Source organism: Dendroctonus ponderosae, unplaced genomic scaffold (assembly GCF_020466585.1).
Source record: "Dendroctonus ponderosae isolate FM_Combo_2020 unplaced genomic scaffold, Dpon_F_20191213v2 Dpon_F_20191213_8, whole genome shotgun sequence".
NCBI lineage: Eukaryota > Metazoa > Arthropoda > Insecta > Coleoptera > Curculionidae > Dendroctonus > Dendroctonus ponderosae.
Window position 1 is genome coordinate 6180929 of NW_026019016.1, and position 14971 is coordinate 6195899.

The 14971-nt window shown below is 38.9% G+C and overlaps 1 protein-coding gene across 1 annotated transcript in view; it reads right to left on the reverse strand.

The window, feature by feature from the left end:
* The window catches only part of LOC109534313 (proton-coupled amino acid transporter-like protein CG1139), a 29729-nt gene that overhangs the window by 1667 nt on the left and 13091 nt on the right, over positions 1 to 14971 (reverse strand). The window contains exons 2-4 of the mRNA XM_019899926.2: positions 4349 to 4413; positions 977 to 1111; positions 104 to 922 (exon numbers count right to left, since the gene is read on the reverse strand). Of these exons, the coding sequence (XP_019755485.2) occupies positions 104 to 922; positions 977 to 1111; positions 4349 to 4413 (1019 nt within the window). The remainder of the gene's footprint in view (positions 1 to 103; positions 923 to 976; positions 1112 to 4348; positions 4414 to 14971) is intronic.

The following is a 14971-nucleotide window of genomic DNA, read 5'->3' on the forward strand; positions in this document are numbered from 1 at the left end:
CTTCTCGATTAACAGCGTCTTCAATATTTGCGGAACAAGGAGAACGTAGGCAATTTATTTTCCCCCAGTTCTTTCTTTAACTGAATTCGATTCGATTACTTACGGATCATCTTGTGGCAGGTTGAGGGTGATGCTGCCTTCGGTGGCGTCGCCATACTTCAAGAAGCCAAAGAACCCAGTGGAGGCATAGAGGGAGACGACAAAGAACATGCCAATGTTGAGCACACTGGGACAGCCGATGAAATGGCTGGGATGTTTCATGTTGTTCTCCAAAGGCATCACTACGCCAATACCTTCCAGGGCGAAGATGGCGGTGCCGAAGAACATTGGCAACTTGGTGACACTTTCGTACGCTGGCTGCGAATCCAACGAGGGCAAATCGGAGAAAATGTAGTAGAAAGTGATGCCGATTCCAGTGGCGACCAGAATGTTGGCCAGCATGGACAGGGGCGAGAGATACTTTAGGTTGCGGATCAGGTTGACGAAGATGAGAAGCGGGAGCATAGCGGCCATGTAGAACCGGATATCGAAGGTGTATTCCTCCGGTGCGTAAACGTCCACCACTTGTTTGACGTTCTTCGCGACGAAGACTATGTAGACGCAGCAGCAGCCGAGTAGATCAATGACCAGGAAGAGGTTGATGCTGGCTTTGGCAAACTTCGCCCACGGACGGAACCCTTCCGGGCCGGCCAGAAAAGCTGCTTCCGCCACCTCGGCGAATCCAAGACTGGGCACTTTGGTCCGCCTGCAAAGCTCATGGGCGCTTTTCACCAAAATGTGGACGCAATAAGTGCAGATGATTCCAATGGCAAACGTGCAGAACAGTCCAAGGAAGAGCCCGGCGTGGGCAAAAGCCAAGGGCATGGCCAGAATGCCGCTGCCCAAACTTCCCTTGAGCAGATGGATGAAGGTGTCCATATCCCTAGAAGAAAATTTGCGAGTTAGACCCACCCACTTCATCCAGAAAAGCACTTACGAAGTCGGATGATCGAGCTTCCGATGCTGGAACGGGTCGTAATCGCCGATTTCCACATCCCGCTTGCAAAGAGGCACCGTTGATCCATTTGCAGACGCCACCTGGACCGGCTCTCCAGCTTTCTCAGCCTTAAAACTGGAATTGAACACCGATTAGCTACTGGCTTCACTTTTGGAAGGCCCCGTTTACACCGCAGGCTTTTTCGAAAGGAGCACGATTTCGGCAGTTATCGGGGTTTCAGGTTTTACTCAACGGTTTGAGGTAAACATCTGAAATTTCCGGCTCCGTTTTATGCGTTTCCAATGGCGGATTTTAGTCAGGGGCGTCACATTCAAGGGGGGTTTCTGCATTAATGATGTTCTATGTTTTTGGATTGTACAATTTGTCAAGTTTCCAAATTAAATTCGAGAAGCGCAAACATTTTTAAGCAAAAACTCCTCGTTTTATTGCACTAGAAGGGACCGTTTTCGAATAAATCGGATTTTTGAAAACCGATGCGTTTCAGGGGCGAACATCGGGTCGAGTTTTGCCTAAATAATACGCTAAGTTTTTGATTTGCAAAATTTGTGAATTTCGACATCTCATTACTGAATCGCAAACATTTCTCAGCAAAAAAGGTGCTCTTCTTTCATATCACTAAGGTGGGTTTTTATCAACTGATGCACCCTAACAAAATTTTTTTTTGCATTCTGAAATTTGTCAAGTTTTGAAATGAAATTCGTGAAACGCAAAATTTTCTAAGCAAATAAGTTCTCTTGATTCGAAGCGCCAGAATGAAAAGTTTTTCAGGAAATCGGATTTTGGAAAACCGATGCTTCATAATAAGAGTGAAAAACGAGCGGAGTTGTGGCTAAAAAATGCGCTAAGTTTTCGGTTTGTAAAATTTGTGAATTTTCGAAGTTTAATTATTGAATCGCAAACATTTCTAAGCAGAAAAGATGCTCTTCTTTTATTGCTCTAGGATGGACCATTTCCCAGCAAAATAGGTTTTTATCAACTGATGCACCATTACGACAAAAGGCGGCGGACATCTGCGTAAATGTTGCTCTAGCTTTTTGCATTGTAAAATCTATTAAGTTTTGAAATGAAGTTTCTGAAGCGCAAAGGTTTCTAAACAAAAAAGATCCTCTTGCTTCGTTGCGCTAGAATGAACCGGTTTCGAGAAAATCGGATTTTTGAAAATCGATGCATCACAACAAAAGCAAAAAACGGGCGGAGTTGTGGCTAAAAAATGCGATAAGTTTTCGACTTGTAAAATTTGTGAATTTTTGAAGTTTAATTATTGAATCGCAAACATTTCTAAGCAGAAAAGATGCTCTTCTTTTGTTGCTCTGGGATGGATCATTTTCCAGCAAAATAGGTTTTTATCAACTGATGCACCATAACGACAAAAGGCGGCGGACATCTGCGTAAATGTTGCTCTAGCTTTTTGCATTGTAAAATTTATTAAGTTTCGAAATTAAATTTCGGAAGCGCAAAAGTTTCTAAGCAAAAAAGATCCTCTTGCTTCGTTGCGCTAGAATAAACCGTTTTCGAGAAAATAGGATTTTTGAAAATCGATGCATTGTAACAAGAGCAAAAAACAGGCGGAATTGTGGCTAAAAAATGCGCTAGGTTTTTGACTTGTAAAACTTGTGAATTTTCGAAGTTTAATTATTGAATCGCAAACATTTCTAAGCAAAAAAGACCCTCTTCTTTTATCTCGCAAGGATTGATCGTTTTCAAGCAAAATGGGATTGTATAAACCGCTGCATCATTATAAAATTACGCTGCGTGCGGATTTCTGCTTAAATGTTCCCGGTTTGCAAAATTCTCTAATTTTTCAAACAAAGTTACTGAATCGCAGCCATTTTTAAGCAAAAAAGTATTTTCAACTCGCTAGGATGGTCCGTTTTCCAGAAAAATGAGCTTTTATAAACAAATGCACCCAATTCGAAAGCTCATTTTTCTGGGAAACGTTCCACCCCAGCCAGATGAACTAAGAGGAGCTTTTTTGTTCAAAAATGTAAAGAATGGCAATTTTTTCGAAAACACTGAAGGGCATCGAACTGAAAACTTGATAAAGCATCTGAACCCTCATTGCCTTCTTTCTCTCTACTTGGGTCTTTTTAAGAACTGAAGATAAAAACCCCAGCGATAAAAAAGTCACACATTTTTTGAAATTTCTTTTAACAGCGAGCGAGCCAGCCAAACAGTTTAAACTTTGCCTAATTCCCGTCAAGAAGCAAACGATCCCGGATTCAACCGTAAAATGAGCGTGTGTAAACTGGGCCTGGAAACAAAGTTGAAATGGGGATAATGGTTAGTACCGTATTAGAGGTAAAATATCTATTTTGAACATAAAGTCTTTGCTGTGAAGTTAAATAGATATTTCCGAACAGTGAGATGAAGTAGTGAATGTGGTGGGACAATTGCCTATTCGCCTGCACGTATCCGTACAAAAACCACGCGAAAGAAGCGATTTGATTGAGGGCAAAGTGAGCGGGTGGCTGTACAAATAGGCGCCGGTAAATGGCTGGACACAGTGTGGTGAAGGGATGAGCGTGTTGAAGGGGGTTTGGTTGGTAGTTGAACTAGTCGGGAGAAATAAAATCTGGTCTGAACGTTTTGCAAAAAAATAAATTAAAAATAAAATTTATGTAGTTGTACCGTTGCCAGTCCAAGACAGAAAGAATTCCCGCAGCTCCCACTCAGCAGCATAACATAGCTAAGCGTAGCTATGCCGCTCTCAGCACACACCACTTTGGGCCGTACTTCTTATGAGGGCTCCGAAAACTGACTTGTGCCAATTGAATTGACTAAACTTACAAAATATTATCAAAACAACACTATGCAACCATGTATAAACGCATTGGCATTCCTATTCTCTCTCAGCTCCTCGCTCTTTGCGACTTTATTAGTAACAATTCGAAATATAGATATAGTTGTTTATAGCATTATTAAGGATAGTGTGGAGCCTGTCAGTGTCTTTTCGATACACAGATGAGCGTATGAATCAATGAATGGGCACATTTGCATATAAAAGTAGTTAGAATCGCTGAAAAGGAAGGGGACTGAACAAAGCGTCTCTTTCAATGCAAATCGAGCAACAAAGACGCTCACAAGGCCCACATGGGTGGGAAAAGCGCCCTAACAGTTAACGTGCCTGCAGATATACATGGTTTTAAAATATATCAGTTCAATCATCGATTAATAAACAGTTCCAAACACCAAATAATTACAATCAAATTACTATTACTAGTTGAATTGATTCTTTTGACAACATAGCTCTAATTGGAATACCTTTTTTTTTTAAAGAAGCATTGTGATGTTCGATGGATGAATTTTTTTGATTTTTTTTGTTGGCAAACTAGTCGAAACCGTGCAACTCACCTTGACATTATCACTTGAGTGTTTACGCCGCCCTTTTTCGTGTCTAGTTGGGCGATTAACTGGGGCTGAAACAAACAAAACATTCTTCAGATTCGATCATTAACCGGCGCTCATTTTCAATGAAAGGCCTTTTCTTCGGCGCTTGGGTCGTTTACCTCAACCCACCTATGCAATTTTCTAGCAAAGAATGTCTGTGTGCATCGCTGTTGATGATGTTGCATTTTAACTGTTTGTACCTTCAACCGATTGACGATTGATTTACCCGAGACTTTCATCATTTCTATGTCGCAAATTGCGATTATCTCGAAAGTTTTGATGACGAAGCGGTTTCTATTTTAGAAAATCTTTCAATCGAAATAGTGAGAAAAGTATGCGTAATTTGGCATAACAATGTAATTGTTAACATTTAGGAAATCTTGGAAAAATGACTGAGTTGAGCTGTTTTCATCAATAAACCATCCAGTGCCTCTGGAGAACATCTCCTCATTTTCAGGGTATCAAAAATAGATCTCGCACTTGCAGGCGGGCATGGAAACATTCTTAAGCCACGGAGCCGATTCGACTTACATACATCTGAATTCTTGGATATTTAAAGCAAACGTTTCAATATATATCTTTTGATTCGGACGCCTGGTTAAATCTCTGGACATTTTTAAACTTTTTGGGATTTTTCTAGCGACGGTGCACGATTGGGTTTAAAAATTTGATACTTCCAAATTCGACAGGGCATATTTGTTCAAGTCTGCAAATTTGGAGGCAAAAATTCAGAAATTTTTGGTAGGGAGTACGATGTGCCCCAAACTTAAACGCCTGCACCTAAAAATGCATAAGTCGCAAACCCGATTAAATTTACAGTTGCAATTTTGGATTTCTATAGCAATGGGTTCAGGCAATATGCCGTGCAAATTTTATAAAATTGGCGAGTATGATTGATTTTTTGGAAATTTTCAAACTTTTTGAAATTCACACAATCATCCCAAATGTGCACGCTTAAGTTCAAAAAATCGCTAGTTGCAAATTCGAGGATATGATAGGACACTTCTGGGCATTTGAAGACAAAAACCTGAATACAAAAGTGTAATGGCTTTTGGAAAAGTTGGGTTGCTAGAGGAATTTATAGAATTTTAGGAACTTTGGTTTTTTTCAGAAATGTGCATCAGACGCACACGCGTGCATGCAAAAATTCATGTCACAAAGCCCCAATAAATAGTTCCAGCTGAATTTCTGTATATTTAAAGAAAATTCCTCAATAAATAAGCTCTCAAGATTACTTTCGATTCAGAAGGCTGGTTAAATTCCTGGAATTTTGAAAACTTTCATGTGCCACAAACACACGCCTGCGCCTAAAAATTCATGTCGCAAACCCAATAAAATTTACAGTTGAAATTCTGGATTGCCATAGCAAAACGTTCAGTGAATCTGCTATAAAAATTGTATAAAATTGGCGAGTATGATAAAGATCTAATAGTGAAATTCTGGAGCTTTGTAGAAAAAACCTTCATGCAGATGTGTAACAAATTTAGAAAGGTTGGCCTGCTAGGAGAATTTATGGAGTTTTTGGAACTTTGGATTTTCAGAAATGTGCATCAGACGCACACGCGGGCATATAAAAATTCATAAGTCGCAAACCCGATAAAATTTACAGTTGAAATTTTGGATTTCCATAGCGAAACGTTCAGTGAATATACTACAAAAATTGTATAAAATTGGCGAGTGATTGATTTTTTGGAAATTTTCAAACTTTCTGAAATTCAGACAATCATCCAAAACGTGCGCTCTTAAGTTCAAAAATTTGCTAGTGGCAGATTCGAGTAGATCTAATAGTGATTGTCTGGAAATTTGTAGAAAAAACCTTTATGCAGACGTGTAATAAATTTTAGAAAGATTGGCCTGCTAGGAGAATTTATGGAGTTTTTAGAACTTTGGTTTTTTCAGAAATGTGCATCAGACGCACACGCGTGCCTGTAAAAATTAATGTCACAAAGCCCCAATAAAGAGTTACAGCTGAATTTCGATATATTTAAAGAAAATTTCAATAAATAAGCTCTCAATATATTTTTCGATTCGGAAGGTTGGTTAAATCCCTGGAATTTTTAAAACCTTTATGTGCCCCAAACACACGCCTGCACCTGAAAATTAATGTCGCAAACCCGGTAAAATTTACAGTTGAAATTTTGGATTTTTATAGCAAAAAAAATCTACTATAAAATTGGCATTTTAGTATAATTGATTTTTTGAAAATTTTCAAACTTTTTAAATCAATTTGAAGACAATCATCCCAAACGGGCGCGCTTAGGTTCAAAAAGTCGCTAGTTGCAAATTCGAGAAGATATAATAGTGAAATTCTGGAGCCTTGTAGAGAAAACCTTCTTGCAGACGCGTAAAAAATTTTAGAAAGGTTGGTCTGCTAGAAGAAGTTATAGCGTTTTTAGAACTTTGCCTTTATCATAAATGTGCACCAGACGCACACGCATGTGTATTTAAACCTTCATAAGTCGTAAAATAGATAAAACTTCCAGTTCAACTTCCGGGAATATGTAGAGAAGACCTGAGTTAATCCGTGTTAAAAATGTTTGTTCAGTTGGGAAAGCTCATTGATTTTCTGTAATTTTTTAAACATTTTAAAGCTTTTTAAACCATCTTCGCCATCGTCCAAACACTCACAACTCGCAAATTCGAGCAGATCTAAGGTTGAAATAATTTTTTTCTTATATCGTAATCACTCCTCGAACATAAAAGAACACAGCTTTAAGTTACAGAAACTCTTAAACCCGATTACCAGCGGAAGTAAGTAAAAAATTCTGTTATTTATGGCACAAAACATCATATTTCTGCCGTTAGCGCCTGTAGAGCCAAAAAATTGGGGTCAAAAATTGGCAAAATTTCACTTAATGAACAAACCAAAAAAAAGTTCTTCAACGTCAGTTAAATAAGAATATGAATGCATCGAATTTGGGCGCCAAGTTTAGCATTTCAACACCCAATCACTTCCTGATATTGGCGCTTTCTAAATGAATTTTTCGCATTAATTCCAAAGTCGCCAGCTAGAATTACGCAATGCATGATTCAATAATAAATAAATGGCTGAGAATGAATGGAATAATTGGCACATGCACAGTTAGTGGACTGTTAATAACAAAAATAGCTTCCATATGCCAAAAATGAACGCAATAACAATAACAATAGCCGTTTATCTTTATTGACAAGTAATTTTCCATGGAGGAAAGTCTTACTGTTGATACATTTCAAGCGCATAATAATTTTTGCGTATTCACCAGGTAACGGGATAGTTCCATTTGTTGAAATTCAAGCCGCATAATTAACAACAAATAATATTATTTAGTTTTGTGGGCCGTCTATGTTATGTAAGCAGCGTGATGCCTTCCTAAACATATCAAGCCAACGTCGTAAAAATTGTGCCACTATATGAAAAGGTGATTCAGGTATAGATAGGGAGCGTGTGTTGAAAAATGATAAATGATAACACTTATCTTGTTTATTCAGATTGCATCAGGCTGATCCGTAAGCCTCTGGTTTAGTTTATTTGCCTGTGTGGATTTTTCCTTATAAACAGGGCTAAATGGAAAAATTGCCCAATTTCCTCAGGGCACATTTTAGGAAATTCTTTTCCCCACAGACCAAATTTTGCATCTTTGGAATATCCGAGAAAACAACAGACTTATTTGAGATGCGCCCTATGCTACAGGAAATCGATGACAAAACATTCGTTTTTTCCATGAAATTCATTCACATCCACTATGGAGTTAATAAATAACAAAAAGCCAATAACGGGGGATAAACTGAGGCGTTTTATGCGTAAAAAAACCGCCACATATCCGTACTTGTATTTCCTGTCGGCCAAGGAAATCAATCAATTTCCTACTCGTTGCAGCGAAGGTCAGAATCCCAATGCCTTGAGCATAATCAAGAGCACTTACCATATGTGCAAAGAAACCATTTTCCGTTGCCATTAGAAAGGGATCAAGAGCTCGGAGGGTCCAAAAAACCAGTTTTTCCTTGTCCATAACCGGACTTGGGCCGATTCAACCGATGGTAATTGTGCGAAGAACTGCAGTTATTTCAATTTAAGCAATTTAGGGTTCAGCAGATGGTAATGTCGTAATGGGAATTGTCGAAGAGTGACCGATAGTGAGGAACAGTCGGTTGCAATCATAAGAAAGACACGTTATTTTCATTTTCTGGGCTTCCAGACAGTCGAGTTCCAAAAATTCGCAGCTTGCAAACGAGTCCAGATATATTACTGCAATTGTGGATATTGGTACAAGAAGCATCAGGGGATAAGTGTACAAAGTTTCAGAAAAATTAAGAGACTAGTAGAATTCTGAGAATTTTTCAAACTTTGCCTTTGACGAAGTCGCGAACCAGAATGCATATACAAAAAGTTGAAATTTTCGACTTTATTGCCAATGCGTTTGGAAACGTATTCACCAACATTTTATCAGATTTATATCTTTCAGTTATTTTCTAGACATTTTCTGGCAATTTAGAACAGCATCTCTTTTGCGTACGAGAAATGTGCGTCAAACGTACAGGCGAGCATCTAAAAATTCATAACTCACAAACTCAAAGAGACTCGAAGTTGAAGGTCCGGATTTGCATAAACCATGGTTTAGGGAATAAGTTCCCAAAACTTCATCAGATTCGCAGCTCTAACTTATTTTCTACAAATTTTGCAACCTTTGTTAATTTAGCAAAGCATCTCCACCGGGAATGATTAAGTTCATAAATTCACAATGTGCAAACTGAAAAAGCTTTAACTCTGCAATTCTGTAAAGGTGTGGCAAAAACCTTATTGGATAAGTGTGATCAATTTTCCAAAGTTCGGAACGCTGGTGAAATTTATAGAAATTTACAAACTTTGACTTATGAGAAATGCGCGTCAAACGTACAGACGGGCATCTAAAAATTCATACCTCATAAACTTGATGAGACTCGAGGTTGAAATTTTGGATTTTCACAAACGATGCTTTAGTGAATAAGTTCCTTAAAATTTCATCTGGTTCGGAATGCTGATTGCATTTCGCGATGCAATTTAATAGACAATAGCAGATAATAGCGGGAAAAGCTGCGTATTTTGCAGGTTTCGATCATCCGTTCAGTCCTCAGTTTTTACTCATTTAGTGAAAATAACAACACGAGCTTTTAACAGTTATACATAATGTTTACTTTGTTTTCTTCTTTGGTGACGAAGTCACGAAATGTTAATCCATATTTGACGAATGAATTATGAGCCTGCATGCTAATTGAGGTGTTATTGACGTCAAAATCACCACGCTTTACGATACGAAACAATGAAAAAATTCCGTGCTTTTGCACGTTGCAAAATAGATTTTCCAAAAAAAATTGCAAAAATTTTACCCGCCTTTTTGAACCTGCCGAGACCGGTTCTGTGGCTGTTGAATGGCTATAAATAGAATATAATTTCGCATGGGAAAGGTCCAAGGAAGCCATTCTAATTCGCAATTGATCAACCTTGAAATCATCATCTAGCTAGATTTGATCCAAACTGGAAGCCCAGTAAATGAATTGTTTTCGAAATAATTCGAAAATGTTGATTGGGGCAACGTACACTCCAATGCCAATTTCCTGATAAATCTGGCTATTTATAGAAAAATGTAAAATTTGTTGAAACAAGTAGGTCTTTCAACTTGTGGCAACCATTCAAGGCTATGGGCAAATAATTAGTTTCAACACTTTGATTAGAAGTTTCGGGGGCGAGTTCCCCACAACGATTAAGCCGCTAATTTAATTTAAATCGATTTTGATCGAACGCAAATGCTAATCAAACTTGCGGGAATCCTGCGGATTATAAAGGTCATCAAGCCGCATTTAGTTTTGTATAAAATTAGCCAGGAAAAAAATGAATTAAACACTCATTTCAACTCTCCCCGTCACTGGTATGCGATAGTCCTCTTTCACCGTCTGTTCGGCCAGTACTTTTCCACTGCAACTGCTAACTGGTTTCTTGGTAGGTGGTCATTAACATCAAGGATTGTTCAACATTTTGTCATATGGCTAATATCTTGATAAAAAGAACAATAGCTTATTGCACGAGCTTTAAAACATGGCAAAAACAATCCTGGATTAATTGGGCGATTTTATTGAAGAAACTCAACAATGCTCAACATGATCGTTTAATTTGAGTAATAAATGGCAATTATGCTGATGGCGATTTGAGCCAGTTACTACCCCGACCCTGGATAAACGCCATAAAAAGCTCAAGTTTAAGTATATAAGCCGTAAATCTATTAATGTTGACGTTCTTGGAAACTGTTACTCAGTATGAGCGTTTCATTAACTCGGCTTTTATTATTTACTTTGACCAAATAACCCATTCTTTCGTTCGGGCAACAATTGACTCTAACAGCACAAAATTTAGTCACCAATTAGTTCCAATCTAAGGTAAATAGACGATCATGAAATGACTAACTCTCTATTTTTCGATGAGGTTTCGTTCATGGATTTTTCGGTTTTGAAGTGAGATTTTGCAAATTCTCGTCGGTACTGTTTAAAACTCTCGTTTGGCTACAAAATCCCTTTTGAGATTCCGAAATATGTGGAAAAACACGCCAGTTACACCAGATGCGCCCCCAGACTCCACTGAAATGGTAATTTTAACTGAAAATCCAAGTTTTATGGGTAATTTTTTCAAAATTTATTTGATCGCGGTCAAGAATTGGCATCATTGATGCGAAATGCAAACATTTAGTCCCAATTAGCTTTCATCTACTGTAAATAGCAGATTTTTTTTGCGTAAACAAGCGAGGTCAAATGACTAAAATTATTAATTCTTCAATTGGCTTTCCCTTACGCTTTCTATGTTTTGGAAAACGAATTTACAAATTAAACGTCTTTTTGAAGCCAAACCGTTTTCGAATTTCGCAAATTTTTGAAAAACACTCACTTAACACCAGATGCGCTAAAACCTTACTAAACGTGGCAACACTACCTTTCCTCGGGTTTTTCCGGCGAATTTCCCCAAAATTTCTCTGATGGGCGCCAAAAGTTATCACTGTCAGTATCAAATGCAAATCGTTTGCCACTAAATAGCTTCGATCTGATGCAATTAGCTGAGCAAACAACACAGAATCAAACGACCAAAAATCTGCATCCTTCAATGGGATTTCGCTCTCGTTTTATTCTGTGTTGGCTAAATATTTGCCAAATTCCTCTCGGTACATTTGAAAACCGTCTTTTTGCTATAAAACCGTCGTTTAATTTCCGAAAAATCTGCAAAAACCTGCCAGTTACATCAGATGCGCTACAGGCCCTATCAAATTTGGGCAAGCGGCTGCTCTAACTGAAAACCCAGGGTTTTGTGGAGAATTTCCCAAATTTCTTCGAATGGGGCCAAAAACTTGCACTATCGGAAACAAATGCCCACATTTAGCCACTAAGTAGGTTTGTTCTGATGCAACAAGCGGATTTTTTGCGCAAACAACACAGAATCAAACGACTAAACATATGCATCCTTCAATGGGATTTCACTTCAGTTTTACTCTGTGTTGGCTAAATATTTGCTAAATTCCTCTCGGCACATTTGAAAACCGTCCTTATTCCATAAAAGCGTCGTTTAATTTCCGAAAAATCTGCAAAAACCCGCAAGTTACATCAGATGCGCTAACGGCCCTATCAAATTTGAACAAGAGGATGCTCTAACTGAAAACCCAAGTTTTTTGGGGAATTTCCCGAAATCCTTGGAGCCTATTTTAAAGAATGTTCTTCTAGGTAAAAAATTCTAACATTTAGTCACTAATTAGCCGTTATCTGTAAGTGGGTGATTTTTGCGTCAACAATCACATATGTAATCTGAAATAGCAAGTTCAATGGATTTTCGTGCCGATTTTTTCCGGTTCGAGGGGTAAATTTTGCAAATCCGTGTTGCCACCCTTTCAACCCTTATTTGGCAATAAAACTGTGTTTCAGTTGCCCACACATCAGCAAAAACTCATCAGTTACCCCAGATGCGCTCTAGCCCCTTCCAAACTTGCACTCCTAGCTTCGGGAGCTGGAAAACCGGAGTTTTTTGGAGAATTTCCCCAATCCCTCAGGGTACATTTTAGAGAATTCCCTTCTTTGCAACACCCCGTTTGAATTTGTTGAATATCGCAAAAAACACGCGAGTTATCCGAGATGCGCCCAAGGGCCTACACACCACGTTGTTTATTGTGTTTAACCAATTTTCGCTCATTGAAAGCATTTTCAACAGCCCAATTTGGGCAACTTAAACGGCGTTGAAACGAACCGTTGCAAACAATTTAATTGAAGCAATAAACAACTTGAGGTAGGAAGTGATGAGAGATTGTGCAAACAGTTGATAAAAAAATCTAAAGAGGCGAAGCCTTAATTCTTCACGGTACGCCACTGGCAGTCCATGTGGGCCTGCTCGAGTGTGGAGTTTGGCTGGTAATTTTCCACTGGCTGACGTCACGCCCCATTCCAGGTGCGGACCCAGGCAATACTCATGGGGTTTTGGAGGGTTTTTCGAATTTCTTGGGTCAAAAACCCATGAGGTTCAACGCAAGAAATTCCGAAAAATTCGAAAAAAAATATGCAAGTTTTTGATTAACTGGGTAAATTTTCCAAAAAGATCAAGCGCCACCATTGCTTCATACTGTTGAGTGAGCGAGTGAGAATTGAACAATCCGAAGACTTTGGCCTGAACCCCCACGTTGCCCCGTTGGCAAATCGAGGCTCCATTAATGCACCATATGAGGCCCCGTTAGGTGATTTGCGGGAAGAGTAGTAAAAAAAAGAGTTACCTTGTAGGCCCCACTAAGGGGCGCCGCAGATTCACCTTTCCTGACCATGGTTCCGGTTTAGGAGTAAATAAAAATAAATATCTATCACAAAATCACAGACTGTACGAAACCGAGTTGCAGTTCTAGTTCCGTCCCCTACGTTAGTCAAACCGAAAATAACTCGACGATAAGCCGCTCGTTTTACTTCTACTAAGTCAGAGGCGTTGCGCAAAAACCCGAAAAGGGGGAGTGGAAACCAACCACAGCACCTATGTCTTGTTCTATGGACAGCACCGATCACTGGAACCTCAGTAACGGGAAAAGTGCAAATCCCACATCGCACTGGCCTATTTATATTCGCTTCCAAATATTTACGATTCGATTTAATCAAAAAAATTGGTGACGCCGGCTCTTCTCCTAGTTCCTCTCAATCCAATCATTAGGCGCCTTCATGAGAACAGGCCTTTTTTATCTAGTCATTCCTATCTATCTTATAAGTGCTATATTGCGTCAGCCCAACCAGCGTTAACTCGGAAATAGTTTCGTCTTTTCTGCACCATCTGGATCATCACTGCAGTATCCAGAAAGCGAGGAAATTTTGGAAAAATCCATTGCACATTCTTCCAGCATGATGTAACATTGCTATTGAAAAAGTAACTTTCCGCACCAATCAGAGCTGATTAAAAGCCAATTAATGATATCGCTGTTATGTGAGAACCAGCACAGATCTTTCAGCTCGAAATAGAACTGGAATAATTAAGGCAAACAAAAAAAACTGATTAAAGTGAGCTCAAAACTGTAATGGGACATTCTTGGAATAGTGATTCGCTCCAAATTAGTGGGATAATAGGGCTCGAACTACCTGGGCTGCAAGGGATCAATTCGTCGAGAAAGTATCAATAAATCGAGCCTGTGGAAGCACTGTTTCGAGTGGTTCATATGGTTTCGAGCGTGTTGAGACTTGCATTTGCTGAATAGTTAAAAAAAATCCATAGGCGTCCCTTGCATCGGGCACCGGCAACGGGCAATTTTTTAATATCTCCAATTGGAAAGTTAAACCGTTTAGTCTTAGAACGAACCCAATTAAGGGCCGATTTTGAAATTTTAACAACCCAAAGAAAGCAGAGATTTGCGGCTTTCGGACGCGATTTTTAAATGTACATAGGAAGTTCGTTACGATGCTGAAACTACGGCCAAATTAAACCAAAAAAGTTCATTTTTTTAAACCTTCCTTAATCTTTAATTCGGTGCGAGCCCAGTTAAGGGCCGATTTTGGTATTTCAGAAACCCAAAGAAAGCTGTGATTTCGGGCTTTCCAATGCAGTTTTCAGATGTTGGAAGTTCGTTGGAAAATGTCGGAACTATGGCCAAATAAACCAAAAAAGTTAATTTTTTTAACCCTGCCAAATATTTACTTCGGCAAGAGAGCAATTAAGGGTGGATTTCAAAATAAAAAAACCCCAAAAAAATCAGATATTTTGAAATTTCTAACGCTGTTTTCATATACCGGAAGTTCGTAAAGACGCTGGAGCTACAGCCACAGTTAACCAAGAAAGTTTGTTTTGGAAAATCTTCCACATCGGCAACAAATTAATCGAGAGAGTTTGTCATGTGAAACCGTCCACCCTCTTCACCTCGGAACAAACTCAACCAAGAGCAAATTTTCAAAATTTTAAACACCCGAAGAAAGCAGAGATTTCGGGCTTTCGAACACAACTCTCTAATACTAAAAGATCATAAAAATGAACTACGGCCGGCCGGATTGCACAAAGAAAGAAAGTGTTTTTTGGATTGCACCAAGAAGGTCTGTTTTTTGAAACCCGCCTCACTCTTCACATTGGCAAGAATCCAATTGAAGCCC